The 18,645-nt window shown below is 36.4% G+C and overlaps 1 protein-coding gene across 4 annotated transcripts in view; it reads right to left on the reverse strand.

The window, feature by feature from the left end:
- Positions 1-1,009: 1,009 nt before the first annotated feature.
- C9orf72 (C9orf72-SMCR8 complex subunit) overlaps positions 1,010-18,645 on the reverse strand; it is a 29,092-nt gene continuing 11,456 nt past the window's right edge. For all 4 annotated transcript variants that reach the window (XM_067553183.1, XM_067553180.1, XM_067553181.1 and 1 more), the window contains 8 exons: positions 18,365-18,460; positions 17,603-17,667; positions 15,257-15,329; positions 11,107-11,223; positions 5,417-5,652; positions 4,791-4,848; positions 3,758-3,867; positions 1,010-3,660 (listed from right to left, as the gene is read on the reverse strand). In XM_067553183.1, the coding sequence (XP_067409284.1) occupies positions 3,474-3,660; positions 3,758-3,867; positions 4,791-4,848; positions 5,417-5,652; positions 11,107-11,223; positions 15,257-15,329; positions 17,603-17,667; positions 18,365-18,460 (942 nt within the window). In that variant the 3' untranslated portion in view covers positions 1,010-3,473. The remainder of the gene's footprint in view (positions 3,661-3,757; positions 3,868-4,790; positions 4,849-5,416; positions 5,653-11,106; positions 11,224-15,256; positions 15,330-17,602; positions 17,668-18,364; positions 18,461-18,645) is intronic.

Below are 18,645 nucleotides of genomic sequence, written 5' to 3' on the forward strand. Positions count from 1 at the left end.
CTTATATTCCTTGGGCTGGAAATGAAATTTGTGGCATCCACAATAGCACCCAAACCAGGGAGTGTTATGCTTTAAACATAGTGGCATATTCTGCTAGTGAGCTGGGGACAGGAACAAGATTGGTAAGAGTGCACATACACATATAGGACTGGAGAGTCATTGTGGTGCCCTGCCTAGCAGTAGCCAGCTTAGATAAACATGTGATGGAGACTGCAACTTTTTGTAACATCAAGACATGGGGTGCCTTGCTGTCAAGTCTTAATGCATGCAGGGTGAGAAGACAGAGAGAAAGTCCCAAAAGAAGCAGATGTCAGTTTGGAGGGGGGTAGGGGGGCAATCAGGACTTAATGCCAGTCTCTTAACCACCCACTGCCCATAAAAATCAGCAAGAACTGTTCCAATTCTCTTGAATCCATGAGAAGTAGGTCAACAGATAATACAGGACCTTGTAGAAGGGTGTGATAGTTGCTTAGCAGGGATATGACTGAGCTGCCAGCATTCCCTAAAATATATAACAGGTTTTCAAACCTGACAAAAAGATTTTCAAAAAGAGGGAGCTGGCTTTAGTCTCTTAAATCCCACATTCAAGCATGTAAGTTGTGGGTACTGAGAACCAAACAGCTTCCACTAATCTCAGATAGAGGTTGATGGAGCCCTGGCACAACAAGGAAAACTTCTTAAAGTTAAATTTCCAACTGGATTTGGAATTGTAGAAGACTAACATTTTAAAACAGTTACCACAGTCCTCCTACATTTGCTCACAAAGACACCCGAAAGGATTGGTTAAAAGTTTACCTCCCAGCCTAAGACCCTATCTTTGGACGACTAAAAATAATATTTTCCTTTGATGAAAAAGGGTCTTTCCCCCATTTTAAAAAGGGCAAATGATCACGTAATTTACTCCAACTCAAACACAGAATTATAGTTCTTCATCAGAAGCTCCAGAAGGACAAATAAAATTCTAAAAGGCCTTCCTTGTCCTGCACAATAAATTTTACAACACAGCATGCAAACGCATTAATAATTTATTTCACTGTACAATCTGCATCCATGACAATAGTGCAACAAAACTAGCATCGGAACAAGTTTCCAGCATTCTTGTTTCAAAGTGAAAATGTTTTCAGTAAACATAGAGCTTCGCTGTTAGTAGTGTCAGTATTAAGTTTTCAAAGCTTTACCATGCTACAATCATTAATTCCAGCACTGTGTCTAAAGTCAATTCAACTTTAGCACCTTACTTCCATTTCAGAAATGTAATGTCATCTACTTTTAATGCCATCGTAGAAGCCTCGTAGTAAAAAAATATTTTATGAACTATGTCCTTTTCTAAAAGGCAAACCTGATTAAAAACATACAAAGAAAAATGGTGACAAATTAAAATAGTCTATGTATCATTGGGTTAAGTCAGCATAATTCTAACAATAGTTTTCTTGATGAGAAGCGAGCAGAATGGAGCCCAAGAGCACAAGACATTTGCAGGGATCCAACAAAAGTGTATTATACTTTTTTTTTTTTTTTTAAAGATTGGCATAAACTTTAATTTGTGAGAGTAATTATGCATGTAATAAGGTAACTGTGCATGTACACAGCAAGTTATGATCATTCACATGTGTAATGTATTTATTTTCATATGCAATCATAGTAACAGAATGTGTGTTATAGCTACACAATGGCTTACCTTACTTTTTTTTTTTTTTTTTTAAAGTCCTAAATATTTCAATTGTAGTGTACATTTTCCTATAAGAAAATGACAATCAAATTTTGGATATTATGGACATTAGCTATTTGACAGTATCCCTTTTAAGGTCAGAAAATTGGATATTTTAGAAAAATCCATTATTCTGAAGTGTTAGGTCTTATATCTCACCTAATGAAATGGGGTTAGAAAATGAGTAATTCACAGAGCAAACCAATCCTATATAAAAAGTTATAGCAAGGGCTTACGTAGTAAAGTAACAACAGCTTTCCCTAGAGATTCCCAATTACCAACATAGTTATTTAGCAAGGAATCTCTAACTATGGAGTAACACTAACACGCTGAATTTCCAGCAGTAGATTCCTGCCTTTTGGGGGAAGGGGACAGGAGGGAGAATACAGAGCACAGCACGCAATGCAGATGAATCACTGAGTACAGTACACCATGCAGCACAACAGCAAAACTTGAAAAGCCTCTGGGGAACCTGAAAACTAGATCCAACAGCTCAGATTATTCAAGTAAGAAAGGCTATGAAAGCAGGTAAAAGACATTTCTTGACGTCTTGCTATTCTTTATCTTCTCCATGCAAAGTAAAACAAATGGACAGAGGCGAGTGTGTTGGGGTGGAAGAGGAAGATCAGCATCTCACTGAACAGAATTTGTTTTTCCATTAACACTGCTATTCCTATTAGTTAACAGCCACATTGATTCCTGAATAAAGTTATGCTGAATTTATGACAAAAGGTAACATGAAAATAGAGTAACGGTCTGTCTTGAAGTTTGGCTATATTCCATGGGTTATATTTCCAAAAAGAACAAAGGCACAGGTGGTCTAGTGTTTTAATGTGGCCCTTGTTCTTATTCATTAAAAAAAGAAATAGGAGCAGATTATAAAAAGAAAAGTTGGCAATGGCTATCCAAGTGTAAAACCTAATTTTCCTGTTTTGTGTCTTGAAAGAGCTCAATTACATTGGGTCATTAAACACTGAAATGCATGATGGTCCAACATAATCAGTGACAGAATATCCCGCTTGGCACTTAGACACACAAAGCAGCTTAAATAATGACCCAGTTTTAAAAGCAGCATTCTACACATTAGTTTGGCTTTTACAATCCACTAAGCAGGAGCACTCTGCTTCCAAGGATGATGCTGTACCCTACTCTTTCATCATTATTTTCTTTTTCAATATCCCTTTAAATGCTTCAAATGAAATAGCCAAAAAAGTTTTTGATGGAGCTGAAATGGGGAGCCGGAAAGGTGCTTTTCATGGTAGCCCCACATATAGGAAAGAGGATAAAACAAGAAGTTAAAACTGTCTTTCCAGTTTCACAAAGGGCAGTGCCCTCCATAATGGAGAGGACAAGTAGTACCATTTTCCATGACAACACTGGGAAATAATGATAGCAGGATAAGGAGGGACACAAAATTGAAGGGAAGTGATGGGGAAGTTGTGTGATCTCCCTAAATAACCAATACAAAAGCCTCCCTTTAAATCAGTTTAAGCCACAACTGTGGAAAAGTTTACACAACAAACCCAAAATATCATAAAAACTACTGCAATATTTACTTTCACTGTAAACAACAAAAAAGGGCTCTTTTGAAATGTGCTTCTCTACCTGAAGTGACTTTCCTTCTATTAAGGCTTCCTCCCTGCTTCTGCTGGACTGTAATGTAACCTGCTTTCAGTTGCTGCATTAGCGCGCAGGACTGTGCTTATCAAAAAGGGAAAAAATGGTGTTTACATTACTAGCTTTCTTTAAGCAGCATACGCGATCTTTAAAATGTCATTAGTACATCACGTTCTTGTACACTAGTGTAGAAGGGTCTCCCAAAGATAAAGGAATGTAGACCTGGTTTGATCTTCTCAGCTAAAGCCATTATTATGTTAAGATCGCCCTCTGCTGTTAAATCAAGGTCTATCTTTAAGCTACGCAGAGACTTAAAAGGCTTTTTTCCTTTCTGCCTGCAAAAGAGTAAAGAGAAAAACTGTTACAACATAGAAAGATTTCCTAATGAACAAGAATTTCCCACCCCCTCCCTTCTATTATCCTTTTACTTACGTATCATCCTCTATGTACTTTATAAGGGTTAAAGCTTTTCTGTGAAGGACTAGCAGAAACTGGGCAAGGAAAGTACTCCTCAGAAACGAGCCAGGTTTTAAATGAAAGATCTGTTAAAATTACAGCAGAAAACTAACTAAATTTCATGCAAGACCCATGCAACTCAAGTTTCTTCCAGGAATGTGGAAAACTAAAATAGTGAACTAACACATATGTAACAGTTCCTAATTGTGCTAAAGCAGGTGTATTATCATGAAAGGATAAATGTTAGATTCTTTACTTGAACAGACGTGATAAGTTAAGCTGTTCTGCAGTCCCATTAAGACAAATCATGTTTTTGTACTCTTTACGTTACTTGAAATGGATCATACTTGAGTGATTATTCAATGCTGTGAGTTCAAACAGTGCTATATGGCAATAGGAAGTGTACCTTGTTTTTCACAAATGGTATCTAGTATTTTCAAGGTTACATTAGTATTGCTAATTAAGCTTGCAGTATTTAAAGGCCATCTATTCGTATTACATAGTCACGTGTGTTGTTGTAGCCATGTTGGTCCTCCCTTGTCTCTATTACACAGTCAGACATTTTAAACTGAGACCAATTTCTAATCCTACACCTGGTTGGGTAACAACCCCATGCTGAAAGGTACCATTCTAGGCTGAGTGTACTTGCTATTTTACTCCCCATCACATTTCCATCCAAAAAATAGTCATTGTAGTCATTCCTGAATACAGTCCCACTAGTAAAGTACTTTTCAGGAAAGGATCACAGCATCAACAAGAATGTTGTGTTGGCACTGTACATAACTCAGTATTACGTTTTGATTATTAAGGTCATAGAATGACAACGATTTTATAGGAACCGGCAATTAACAGGTCATTACACTTCTTCATATGTTCAGAGGAATCTATCTAGTACTACTATTATTGTGTTTTCAAATAATACCGGGAAGGATCTATTTGTGTAAAATATTTGTTACACAAGAGTAGATAATTGTTCATCTTTTGCTCATTTTGAAAGAACAGCTGTTACCTGATCCAGGAAGGCTTTTACTAATGTATCACGATGCAGGATATCTTGAAAAACATTCCTGTGAAGAGACAACAAAGAAAGCATGTGATAAGGAGGCACTAAATATATTATATTAGTGCCTGATAAAAGCATTATAGTTACGGGTCTGGCAGAATTCAAACAAATAATTAAAAAAAAAAAAAAAAGTCAGTTTCAGTGAATTATGGGTATGACTATATTTAAAAAAAGGTACATTGGAATATGAAACCAAACTTTTTCAGCCCAGATGTGTTTAACAAAACTCAGGTAAGCCAATGTCATCTGTAAATGTACTTAGTTATAAAAGCATCCTTATTTAATATTATTCAACCATATCAGAATTAATGAGATGTTATCAGGAATTTCATTGGGATGGAATGCTAATGAAATACTGCGCAATAGTACTACTTCTGTAGTGTTTTGAACCTCCTATAAACCCATTCCTCAAGGAGAAAACAGACAAGAAACCAGGTTGTTTATCCTGATTAAGGAAAGCAGTTACTGAATAAAACAGAACTGTATTTTATTAGAAAAAGTCAGACAAAGTGCAAAGTACTGTTATGCTGTCCTCAGCAATATAATTTTGAAAGTATAAGGATAGTACATACAAATCAGGAGTGAAGCTTTCATCTGTATGGATAGTGATATCCTGAGCCATCTCTTCATCTGAATTGGCTCTCCAAAATGCCGTCAGCTCAGACCTCATGTATCGTCGTTGGTTATAGATATGTTCATGGCAAGGAGGCATTTGCTTCACTGTGTTGACATCCACATCTATGTGTGTAGTAGGATATGGAGCATACATTACTTGACGGAAGGGCAATACAAAGCTTCCAGTTGCATCCTATTACAACAAAAACAGAGTTAGAGAAATCTCCTAGTTACAAAAATGTACAGGTATTTGGAACAACATTAAAGTACTAGTCTTAAGTTTAAAAACAGAGTGTTTAGATGCATTTCGTTTTTGTCAGGTGGGTGTTTATGATTATAGTTAAACCCTGCTGTAAAATGGGGTGGTTGCATTAAAGTGACAGTATAGACATAAAATATCAATTTTTTTGGAGGGGGTTGTCAGAAAATAGTTCTGTGAACATCACTGCACTGTTTCACGACAGTTTTGTTGCTGGTAATACTGTAGCAGCAATTCCATCACACTAAATGGAAACACCACTCACAGGTCGCCTGATGCTTTAAGTGAGCAAATACCCTACTAAGTGAACTGAACAGAGGTCAGGAGAGAATATCATACAACATTATGCAATATTTATCATGCAGGAAGTGTGACAGCATTTAACTTTAGTCTTCTGAATTAGTGAAGTTTGAGCATGCTCAAGTTTGGTTTCCTTAAAAATATTTTCAGTGATGGGAACATCATTTATCTTCATTCCTTGTAGAAAAGTTTAGAAATTCTCTCAAAACTTAAGTAGGCAGTGCACCTAATTAACACCTGAATTTAGGATCTTCCCCCTAAATGCACACTTGTTACTGAGAACAAAGAACTACTTAGTTTAACTAGTTAGGAGGTATCACATTGTAGGAAAAAAGGTTACGTTTTTATTTGGTTTTGATAAAGGCATTGTTCCCCACAAATAATATTGATCACTAAGTAAATATAATAAAAAACATAAAACTGTGGCTCACTGTACATGTAAATACAAGAGATATAATGCACCCACTAACTCACTGGTGTGTGGTGCCCATTGCTGGTATAAACAGAAGGGACAGCTGGCTCCATGGGGTCCCTACTCCCCTCCAACATAAATCAGAGTGGGCAGGCAGGGGTAGGGCATTGGCTCCATCTTCCTAATGTGGTGGCCAGCACAGCTAAGCTGGCATGAAGGGGGAGGTAACCTGTGCCAGGTATAGGGCGGGCATAGGTTACTTCCTCTGTGGAGCAAAGTGGTGGGATGGAGGAGGAGGAAAGGAGACAAGGGTCCAGATTATGGCTCTGAGTTCCGGTCTGCTCCTACAGTAGTGCAACTACCCACACAGGGTTTGTGACTAAGCCATAATTAATCCCTAAGTAATTTTATTTATTTACTACTAAAAACATTACCTTTTGACAGTTTATTTCCTAAAGTAATCTGTTAACTTTATTATACATTCCACCCTTTAACTTCGTATCATTCAGCCATTATCATCATCTGTCAAATTTAGTCTGAAAGCTCCTTGGGACAGGGACCGTGCAGTATTATTTGCCTATGAAGCACCATCCATTCCTATAGCCCTTAGTAAATATTCTGAAACTATTTTTCATAGCATGTTGGAGTCCTGGAGACGAATATTCTTTTCTATGAGTCTAATTTAGCTAGCATATGCTATTTTTAAAAAAACTCTTGCCTGTTTGGGTCTAGGATCCCCAAAAGTAGTAAATCTAAAGATTTATTCCCAAAGTGAAGGGAAAATAACAAAAACTATTCCTAAAAAGAAGGGACAGTACAGAGAAAAAAATAGCTTGAAATTCTTGCACCCTCAGAAACAGCTTTTAAACCATGGAAATATGTGTCAGTATTTATTATTTGTATTACCATAGCACCTAGGAAATCTAGTCATGGCCTAGGACCGCACTGTGGTAGGAACTGTACAAACAGCAAATTAAAAAAAAGACAGTCTCTGCCCCACAGCACTTACACTCCATCTATAAGGCTAGAGGCAACAAATGGACACTGACATACAGGGAAGTCATAGTTACAATGCTGGCATCAGGAATCAACAAGTGAAAAGAACGAACTTTTTTAGGCAATAATGTATTTATGTATTTTCAAATTAAGACGATTATATAAATTAAGACGTAGGTTTCTGGAGAGCAGGGTGGATAAAAATCAATGATTTTTTTTTTTTTAAATAAAAAAATCGGATATTTTATGTAAATCAGATTTTTTTTATTTTTAAAAATCATCAATAAAATACTAAATTTCTCTCTCGTTTAAAAAATAAGTTACAATTAAATCTCATCACAAACCTACACTTACAGTCTCATAAACATGAATTAATGGCTCTAGTCGGTCCAGCCTAATGATCAACTCTTGCTTCTTGAAAGTTCTGGGCTTTCAGTTTCTGTTTCTCAGCAGACTAAAGTCACATATGCAAAGAAAGACACAGGCTGGATAGGATTGTTATTGTTCTGTGCTTATGTGGTGGTGGAGTTGGGCCAAGCAAGGCAGAAGAGTTAGTTAAGACACTGTCTTAAAGACAGACAGATAAAGGATGGAGGCAGAGTAGAAAGGAACAGTGGAGTGGACTGGAAAGAAAAAGGGAAGACATTATTCAGTACACACACAGCTTTCTATATTCCCCACACTTTTGCCACAGAAAAACTCATGGCTTCTCGGCGTAAGAGAGACCCTATCTGGGAATATTTTGAAGAAATTCCTTCCCTGGGTAAAAAAAGGAAAATGTGTCAAGTGTAAGCAGTGCAAGCAGGGCCTAGTTGCAAGAATGAAACATCATAATGAAAACTGCTTATTGTGAGAAAATGATGTGGATGAAGATGGGGATATGTCTGAAGAACAATGTGGATCAACTGGTTAGTAACTTGAATAATTCACTTTGTAACGCATCTTTCTTCAAGACTCTCTCTATGCCTTTTAGTATAAGTGTGATTTAACAAGTAAATTCCCAAACTGGTTGCTATGTTGGATGTTGCTACAAAAAAAGGTTTAGCTTAGCTAATCCTTATAGCTTGTTTAATTAGTTAACTAGATTTAGAATCTATCATCCAAGTATATGGTACAGAAAGATGCAGTAAGAGAAATCTAGAGTTGCCAGTTGCCACTGGGTGTCATTTTCTTATTTTATATTACATAATACATGCCCCTTATTTTGGAATATCATGGCCACAGACCATAATGGTGATGCCACAAGTCTATTCCCTATTTTACTTCAGCATAACTCAGCTTTCCCAAGGGAACCCCATCCTATACTGGTTCTCTCAAAAAACAGAAGTGCCAGTGAGTTCTATGGGGCTTACTCCAAAATTAAGTGTACTCTAGGTGCAGTCAGTCTTCGCTTTTTTGGTCATTTGGAATCAGACCAGCATCCTTGCTGAACAAAAGGTAAATGATTAACTGAATAATAGAGTGAGAAGACACTGAGAAGTACGACTATTCAAAATCATTTTTGAATTTTGTTTCAGGATCCCATTTAAGCATAAGAGACTTTGACTGTGACTGTCTATCTGCAACAACTTCTGAGTCATCCGTTGGTACTTTTAGCAGTAGTGCTGCAACTAAACGATTTCAGACAACAAAGTATTAGTAGCAAGCAAAAAATTTCAATCATCCAGTAAAAGGACCACCATGGATGGGTTTGTAGTAAGGACCAGCAAATACCAACAAGACACCATAGATGAAAAGATTGCTCAGTTCATTTATGCCACAAATTCTCCTTTTCGCATTGCTAACAATAAACACTTCATTGACATGGTTGAGTCCTTATGATCAGGGGACACTCCACCTGGTAGAGCAGACATTGGTGGAAGGTCAGTAGATACAGTGTATGAGAAGGAACTTGAACAGTGTGCAAGAAATACCGAGGGGAAATTTGCCAGTTTAAGCCTTGATGGGTGGAGCAATGTACACAGTGATCCAGTAATATGTGCCTCTGTGACAACAGAAGATGGCGTTGCATCTTTCAGAAACAATAAATACATCAGGAAATGCCCACTCAACAGAATATTTAAAAGAAGTGGCAGTGAAAGCTATAATAAACAGTGAACAAAAATTCAACTGCCACATGCGCAGTTTTGTCACAGACAATGCTGCAAACGTTGCAAAGATGAGAAGATACTTAGAAAAGGAAACGGAAGGATGCTCCTTAACAACATATGGCTGCAGTGCCCATTTAATGCATCTTTTAACCAAAGACTTAAGTACGTCTTCTCCAGGAATAAAATAAAATGTTGCTGAAATCGCAAAATACTTCTGTAACAACCATTTTGCTTCAGCTTCACTGAAGAGAGCAGGAGGATCTAAACTAATTCTCCCACAAGATGTTCCATGGAATTCTGTGGTTGATTGTTTTGAACAATTTATTAAGAACTGGCCTATTCTCTAAAACGTTGTGAAGAAAACTGTGATAAAATAGATGGAAGTATCTCATCCAAAGCATGTAACATTGGATTAAAGAGGACTGTAGAGCATATGCTCAATATACTGAAGTCTATATCCATAGCCTTAAACAAACTTCAGAGAAATTGTTGCTGCATTGCTGATGCTTTCTAAATTTGGAAGGCACTCCCAGAGACATTGAAGAAATACCTCATCAGAAAGTTGAACTGCAGGCAATAAAGAAGCAAATGGATCAAGCACTAACTCCACCTCATTTTCTTGCAAACATTCTCGACCCCAGATATAAAGGTAGATGCCTAACTTCTGAAGAAGATGATGCTGCCATGGCATGGGCATCTCAAAATCACTCCTCAGTTATGCCAGTCATCATAAATTTCAGGGCTGGAGCGGAACCATTTAAATAGTACATGTTTACTGATGATGTTTTGAACAAAGTCACTCCCGTGAATTGGTGGAAATCATTAGCCAGGCACCTTGAAACAGAGTTCCTTCAGTTGCTAAGCTCACTTTTCACAGCAGTAGCTTCCTCTGCAGGCAGAGAGAGAATATTTTCATTGTTTGGTATTATTCACTCAAAGCTAAGAAATCGACTGGAAGTTGAAAAAGCAGGAACTCATTTCTGTTTCAGTCTATGAATAAAAATGACTGTGAGAGTGGGAAAGATGAGAGCTAGTTGTAGAAGTTTTAAGGACAGTGTATGTTTAGTGTTGTGAAGACTTGTCTGTTAAGAGTTAATAAAATTTGAAAATTAAAAAAAAAAAAAAAAAAAGTTTAAGGACAGCCATCAGCTGGCAACTCAGGAGACTGCTGCAATTGCAAATGTGAAATATTTATATAACGTTTAAGATTTAGTTTAATAAAATATTAATGCTATTGTGTTTGTCTGTGTGATTTAGTTATTACCATTCCTAATGTACTACTGCTGCATCTGCAGCTTGACACAGGTAATGAGTATTATGTACTATTTCTTAAATTAATAAAAATCAAGTTATCTAAAAAATTACACAAAGTATACCCTTCTAGCTGTCATAAAATGCTGTATTGAGTTGTAAATTAACATGTTATAGTGGTCAGATTTGCACCATTGTTTAAGAAATATGCGAAGAAGCATCAGTGGGAAACTTGATTTAAATCAATGGTTTTCTCTTGGTGATTTAAAATCAATCCACTTTGTTGGAGAGTGGAGAAAAGAATTTGGAAAAGTAATCAAAAGGCACAATAAACCTTACCTTGAGCAACCCTTGTACAAAGAGTCCCGACTCATACTTGAAGGAAGATTCATTTCTACAGAGTCTGGAACACTTCCGTTCTGATGGAGTAAGAAATAAACACAATGTCCTCACTATCTGCAATACAAAAAGCTTTGTAAAAAAAAAATAGACAAATGTCTAGTAAAGTAAGTTTTGATCTTAGAACACAATTCAGTACTGATTTTAAGTGATTATCCAAGAAGTTCACCATGCATATTAGAGAAAAGAATGCTATATTAATGTCAAATAGTTACATACTGACATCTAAAAGAGTTATAAAATTTAAACCACACTGCTGAAGACTATATATTAAGTGAAAAAAACGCAGAACAAATATTAAATGGAACATCTAAGGTGGCATAATTTAATTGTTTAGAGAGTTAAGAAACACAGAAGTTTAGGTTACAACAGCAACATCAGCTTTGGTCATGTTGTACATCCAGTATAATTTTTATGATACGCTTTGAGAAGAAAAAACACTAGTGTTCTATGCATTTATTCAGATGATGAGAAAAGCATAGGCCATGCCACAAGAAGCATACAATGGAAATAAACAATGAGCAGTTGAATGACACAATGAAACAGAGTAGCAAACCAGTGATTTGAGTTGTTCAGCAAATGTCTTGCTCAAAAGATGCTCTTGCTGTAGGAACTTTGACAGCTAATACTTACGCCAGAAAATGCAAAAACCAGCTTCACTGATTCAGTAGTAATGATTTTACTGATCTTGCATTTTCAGAAAGTCTAATAAAAATCACTAATGTAGACTTCCTGAAGGCATTAGCATGTTTATTTCAAGCACCCCCTCTAGCTACACTATTAACAGAAACATAGTTCGAGGAGAGAGTATTTAGAAGTACTGGTGTGGTTGTTATACAATGTGCTCTTAACCTGTTTTGAGTCATACATTTTCCCAGCTGCTTTTCTTTTTAAAAAAATACTGTGTATGCTCAGCATGCAATTAAGATGCCCATAATTTGTGCACTAATTCAGACTTCTTTTGCCATGATAATGCACATTTCATGATATACATACATGCTCCTGCTTCTACTACCCCAAATTAATGTCTAATATCCCTGTTGAGCAGCTCAATTATTTTCTTTTCTCTGTTTAGTCTACTTCTCATTTCCTAATAAGGAAGCAGTGTCTAATTGTTGATCTGATCAGAGATGCTCTAAGTATTAAGCACAAACAAGAACAATAGCTCTTTACTAATTAGTTGTTTTAAGTATCATGGTTAGAATATATACATATTTTATCTGAACAATTTACATATGGATTATTATTTATACTGCAGTAGTGCCTAGGACTCCCATTCATGGACCAGGACCCTATTGTGCTAGGCACTGTACAAACCAAAAAGATGACTTTACCAGCCCCAAAGCTTACAATATCTATTTCCTCCTGTAAGCTTATTATATTAATACTATAGGGTGTTATACACATCCACTCAAGAGACTGACTCCCAGAACTAAAAAGAAGTCTTACTATGAAGAAAAATTCAATCTTGTAAAATAAACTAGAACTCAATGAGACACACCATTAATTCGAAGCATAATCAAATAAAAAGACTGCATATTGGTTTCTTACTAATAAATGGAGTTCTCTGAATATAATGCCTCTACAGATTTACACCGTTGTGTCATGCCACAGTTTCATGAGACAAACAGTAGTAGTAAATATTTATATTACCGTAGAACCCAGAGGTCCCAACACAGATTGAAACCCTATTGTGCTGAGTGCTGTACAGACAGATGAAAGACAATCCCTGCTCTAATAGCAGGTGTAGAGGTAGCAGTCATTAGTGGCCCTTGTGCTTGAGATCTGAATCTTCTGAGACCACATGTTGTTACAAAGTCCTTCTCTCCACTCCTTCTCTGAGCTCCTCTCTGACTTAAAGGTGCATATTAAAGGGCCCCCTTCTGGAGGAAGGACAGAGGCAATTCATCTGGAAAATTCAATTTACCGATAAAGAAAGCTTTATTTTCTCCCACCATGAGTTGCCTCTGCAATTCTCACTGTAGGAGATTAACTAGCAGTATTCACACTCCAGGGGGTGGACTGAAGAATGGCTTAATTAAACAGGAATCAAATAGCAGTCCTCCAGATCCAAGCATCTGATCTATCCCAGAAGAATATAAGAATAATGTTTTGTGAAAGTGTGAATTCAACTCCCAGCATCAACTTGCTATTTTAAGAGACAACTTTCTAATAGACACACAAGGTGGGTGAGGTATTATCTTTTATTGGATCAACTTCTGTTGGTGAATGTCGCAAGCTTTTGAGCTACATGGAATTCTCCCTCACATCTGGACGCCTTTGTGTAGCTCAAAAGCTTGTCTCGTTCACCAGCAGAAGCTGGTACAATAAAAGATATTACCTCATCCATCTTGCATCTCTAATATCCTGGGACCAACATTGCTACAACAACACTGCCAATAACTTGCATGTTGATGAGATCCAGAGGCGTAGCCGTTTCTGCCCACGAAACCTTATGCCCAAATAAATTTGTTAGTCTTTAAGGTGCCACAGAACTCTTGTTGTACTGCCAATAAGCTTTCTAATAGAAGCTCTCAATCCATCTGAAACTGCCATATCTGCATAATTGTAACCAATTTGTACATTCAAATCCATTCAGAAAACCTCAGAGTCAAAAGGGCTTCCCCTCCATTTCATTTTTCCAAAATCAGTTGGGCAGGTTTCCTAAAAGTATAATTATTTTAAATATGTAGCTGTTTTCTTTTGACATCCAGCCTATGTAATTGCCCGACAAGTCAATAGGCTTAGGAAGAAACAGTTACTTACTCTAACTATGGTTCTTTTAGATGTGATACAGGTCTGTATTCCACTTAGGTGTGCATGTGCCCAGTGCACCAGAGCTGGAGAAATTTGACTAGCAGGGGTGGCATTTGCACCTTGTTGCTGTAGTCCCTCCCCTGGCTACATGAGGCAGCATTGCCCAAACACTTCCTCAGTTCCTTTGCACCAAACACCTGTCTTTTTTTCAAAAAGTGGTAGGGTGTGGGGAGAAGGCAGTCTGCCATAGGAGTCTGCAACCATTTATTCTTCCGGCTAATGGTAGAGCCACTGAGAAGGCTGTCTTCAAAGACAGCAGTATAAAGAGCATTATCCTAATATTCCTGGCACTTCACCTTAGTCCTCTTCTTTTAAGAAGGCATTCAGCCAATGCTTCCTATACTTTCTGATCATGGAGGTGCAGGTAGCATAAAGCAAGCATCCTTTTGATAACTCAGTTCCACAGATGCTCCCAGACAGCAAACATGCCAATCTACAATGGGCATCTTGCTATTGTAGGATTCACATTTTATACGTTTGAACCTGCACTGTTGATCTTTCGTGTCTCCACTGAAACCCAGAATCTATTTGCATTTACTGACCGAGTCACTAATGAATCGAGTTAGTCCTGTTTTATTTTTTACATTACATTATTTAAAAGTTGTTAAATTATTTATGATTAAGGCTATGAGGATAATGGTAAAACTGCAGCACAGAACAGAAGTTCAAGTGGCTATCAAAGAACTAAAGGTGGGACTTAATGTCCTAGAAAATTTGCATCATATATGCACGAGTGTCTCATAATAGTTTGGTGCTTCATTAAATATTGTGTAGAAGCAATCTGTGATCCAGAAGCACAGCAAGTTTTACTCTGCAGTGGGGTATTCAATATGATAAAATTATGCATAGATTCATTTATTTAGATAGAACCCATTGCAATAGCTGAATTGCTAAAAGTTGATCCAGATGCCATCAGTTTATGCATATGGCTAGTTTAAAAAAATCCTAAAACCATAGCCTCATTTACCCTAATTTCATATGCATAGTCAATAAAATAAATTAGTTGCTAAGAATTGTCAAATACAAATGATAAATTATTTTTCATAGTCAATTATCAATTACTGGTGCAACCAATCATACAAATAAACAAGTTCAATAACAATACAGTGCTGCTCTTCTCCGTGCCTCACATCAAATATACTTGCAGGCAATATAAAATTTAACTGAATAATACTTTACCTCTCATTTTTTGCCACTTTTACATTACTGCAGATAACCTGCTGACAGTCCTAATAATCAGAATCCAGTTTTGTGAAGTATAAAATACATTTACCTTATTAACTTTCTCTGCACTGCTACCTACAACTACAGAGCAACCACAAGTCTGCAGGTGAGAACTGATGGCACTGCAAATTAAAACAAAAATACAGATTAATAAATGCAATGGTCCACTCTGAAATAAGTGCTTCAAAATAATTCTGCATGCAGAAACAAAAACAAACGAACAAAAACAAAAAATTAAAAAGCAGTCTTCAAACAGACTTTTCTTCACTTACATTACTAATCCTTTGGATTTTGGTTGTGTCTAGATTTTAGTTCGATGCATTTAAGAAATAGCACTCTGATCCTTTAAATATTATTAGGAAGCCACCCTGGCTAAACTGAATTAAGTTACTGGATGGCTAACTCAATTATGGCTTTAGTGTCCAAGAGTATAAGGTAATTAATTTAAAATAATCAAAAGTAAAATTATACCTTCAAATTAAAGGAACTCAAATTATACTGTGATTAAATAGCTTTCATTGGTAAAGGAATATCGGCACTACAGTAAGGTTCTGAGTCTTGCCTTCTTTCAATTACTAAACACATCAGGGCTTCGATCCCACAAGCATCTAACACCACATATCTCACTGCAAAAAAAAAATTTCAGGATCTAAACTGGTACACAACATTGAAGAGTTCTTCATATGTGCAAATATACTGCAGTTGCATTTCGGAGTTCCATAAGGATGCATGACTGTGCTTAATTTACACGATCAGAATTATTATAGTCACTTTGTCAAGTCCAATTGTTATTCAGTTTAAAAAAAAAAAAAATCTAAAACCATGATAAGTAAGATTTTAAACTGGCAAAAGCCAGGAAGCTCCCCTATTCCTCAAGGGCATAATTGTGAGTAGTGCAGCACAAGAAACTCAGCTGAACAGGCTGTTTGCAATGTGGCTCTGGTCATACACCATTTTTGTTTACAGAATCAGTTAATGCAGCTGTTCAGTAATAATAATACAGTGAACAAATGCTATTCCCTGTATCTATTTCATAATCAAAAACAAGAGTGAGGTATTGTTATTTGTTGTACCAGAGCCATGCTAACAGAATGCTGTATTGTCACAGGCCAATTTCTCTTGATGTGTATTGGTGAAAAGCAATTCACCTACGATAAATCATACAATGATATGCGTTCATGTATTTCTAAAAGTTACCTTGCCTCAGGATTGAAAACCTAAATAAATCCTCGCAACAAAGTGCTTTATGAACATGAATGCAGTGTAACTGCTAGGTATTAACATCATCAAAATTTTATTTGTGCAGCACTTGAGTGTTTGGTACTGTAAAAAACAGTGACAGTTCTATGAGGTAGGAACTATCTAAATTAGCCAGGCAATTGGACAGAGATGTTTTGAGGAATGACAGAAGATCAATAAATGCCCCCATGAAATATGGGAGTGTGTTATGTGATTTCCCAAGACAAGAGAGATTTATGTTCTGATTTACTAGTAGTTAACTGTTTTTATGTTAAAACAATGGAAGAATTAAACATTTTGAATACTAAAGAATGTGCATTTATGTCGTCTTTATCTATGACTTCAACCCATGACTTTTCCTAAACTTTCTATGACATAAACACTACCCAATCTACTGTATTAAGAAACCAAAACCCTTTGTCTATGTCCTCCTATATACTTTTAACAGTTTTCAAGCTCCTACATAATAATCCTTATCAATTAATGCTTTATCTAAGCATGTCATTCCAATAATAAGGAACAGGTATCCTATACTCATGCCAAAATGGGTTGATAGAGATCAGCACATAAATATGATGAGCCATCACCTGATGACCATTCATTTAAAAGGGAAAGGATCTTTACAATTTTGCTGAGGCAGACACATCATGAAGTGATACCAGCGCTAACTTCTCCACACCCTTAATTAGCCCTTAACCTCCAATACAACTAGACTTGCCAGAATTGGATTTTTTTAAAAAAATAATTTTTACAGAGATTGATGTTTATTTTTAAGCATTTTTTTTTCTATTTAAATGTTCACATTGGTGAGAAATTACAGGGTGGGAGTGTTATACAACAATTATTTCATGACAAAAGACATTGAGATTCAAAAAGTTAGATCTCTGTACCCAGTAAAACACAAACTGTCAACATCTCATGTCAAAATATACAAAGCATATCAAATCAAAGGCTTGTAAGTTCTTAGGCAGTATTTTTTTACTTTGTCATTGATGGACAGGTTTTTTTTTGTCACTTTATGTGTTTATGGAGAAACTGACATTTACCAATAAAAATGTAATCCTTCTAAGACTAAATACAACCAATTAAGAGATTCTGGCATCATTTATTTTTAAAGTGGTTTCACAATAGCATAAAACAGAGAACAAGACCGTACTTGAGGAGAAAACCTTCATGGCAACTGTCCCCAATGTCATCATCATTTAACACTGTGTCACTTATCTGGAGTGCAAAAGAACAGAAAGAAGGGTTAGATGAACTGATGATACAAACTATATTAAAAACATTTTATTTTGGATTTGTAATGGTATTTTGTGATAGCTTAGTGAATCCTAGACAATTTCAGTTTCACAGTTGCGAGAAATCAAGCATGTTTAAGATTCTCAAGAATACAGCTCTTCCTGTTTTTAAGCCAGTAACTTCTGAATGAGTTCAACAGATATTAAGAGACAGAAAAAAGTAATTAAATCATCTAATCCATTTCCTCCAAGCTCAACCACCACTGTGTTCCCAGCAGTATATTTTTGGTGCTTTAAGCAAAATATTTTCAACTGGACCAAGTGATGGTGTTTTCTTTCCTTTCCAGGGAAGACTATTTCAGATTCTAACAGAAGTTACCATTAAAATCCTTTTCTCTAATAATAATAATTTGATGAATTATCCTTTCCTTTCCAGTTTTAAAAAGGACAACACAGCTGACAGCCAATTTTGCCAAGTGTTGATCAAAAATTATTGCTAGTGCTCAGATATTTACAAGAAACTGCTATTAGCAAAAACACTGTTTCAGAGAGCTTTCCTGTGCCAAACAGTTGAAGAGCATAATGATTTATGGTATCAATAATTTATTTTACCAAAGGCAGAACTAAATAAGAGCACCACAGTTCCTCCCTTCTCAAAATGCAGCAACGTAAGGACTTACATCTATTTCTCCTGGAACACTGTGTGATTTCATAGATGAAAGGAGTTCCATTACAGGAATAACTTCTCCTGTCAGCATTGGAATGATGCTTTGTCCCTGTGCAATAAATAAGATGATGTGAAATAAAAGCAAAGCATGCAGTATAAAAAGCTACTAGTAAAACAAATGTGTAATGCTAAAAATAGAACAATTTTAGCTTTTTTGGGGGGGGAGGAGGGAGCGAAGAGCGGGGGGGGGGGGGGTGGGGGGAGACAAGACCACAAGACTAGAAGGGAGGAGGA

This window comes from Emydura macquarii, unplaced genomic scaffold, assembly GCF_026122565.2.
Source record: "Emydura macquarii macquarii isolate MOO-44397 ecotype Brisbane River unplaced genomic scaffold, CSIRO-AGI_Emac_v2 contig_1451, whole genome shotgun sequence".
Classification (NCBI taxonomy): Eukaryota; Metazoa; Chordata; order Testudines; family Chelidae; genus Emydura; species Emydura macquarii.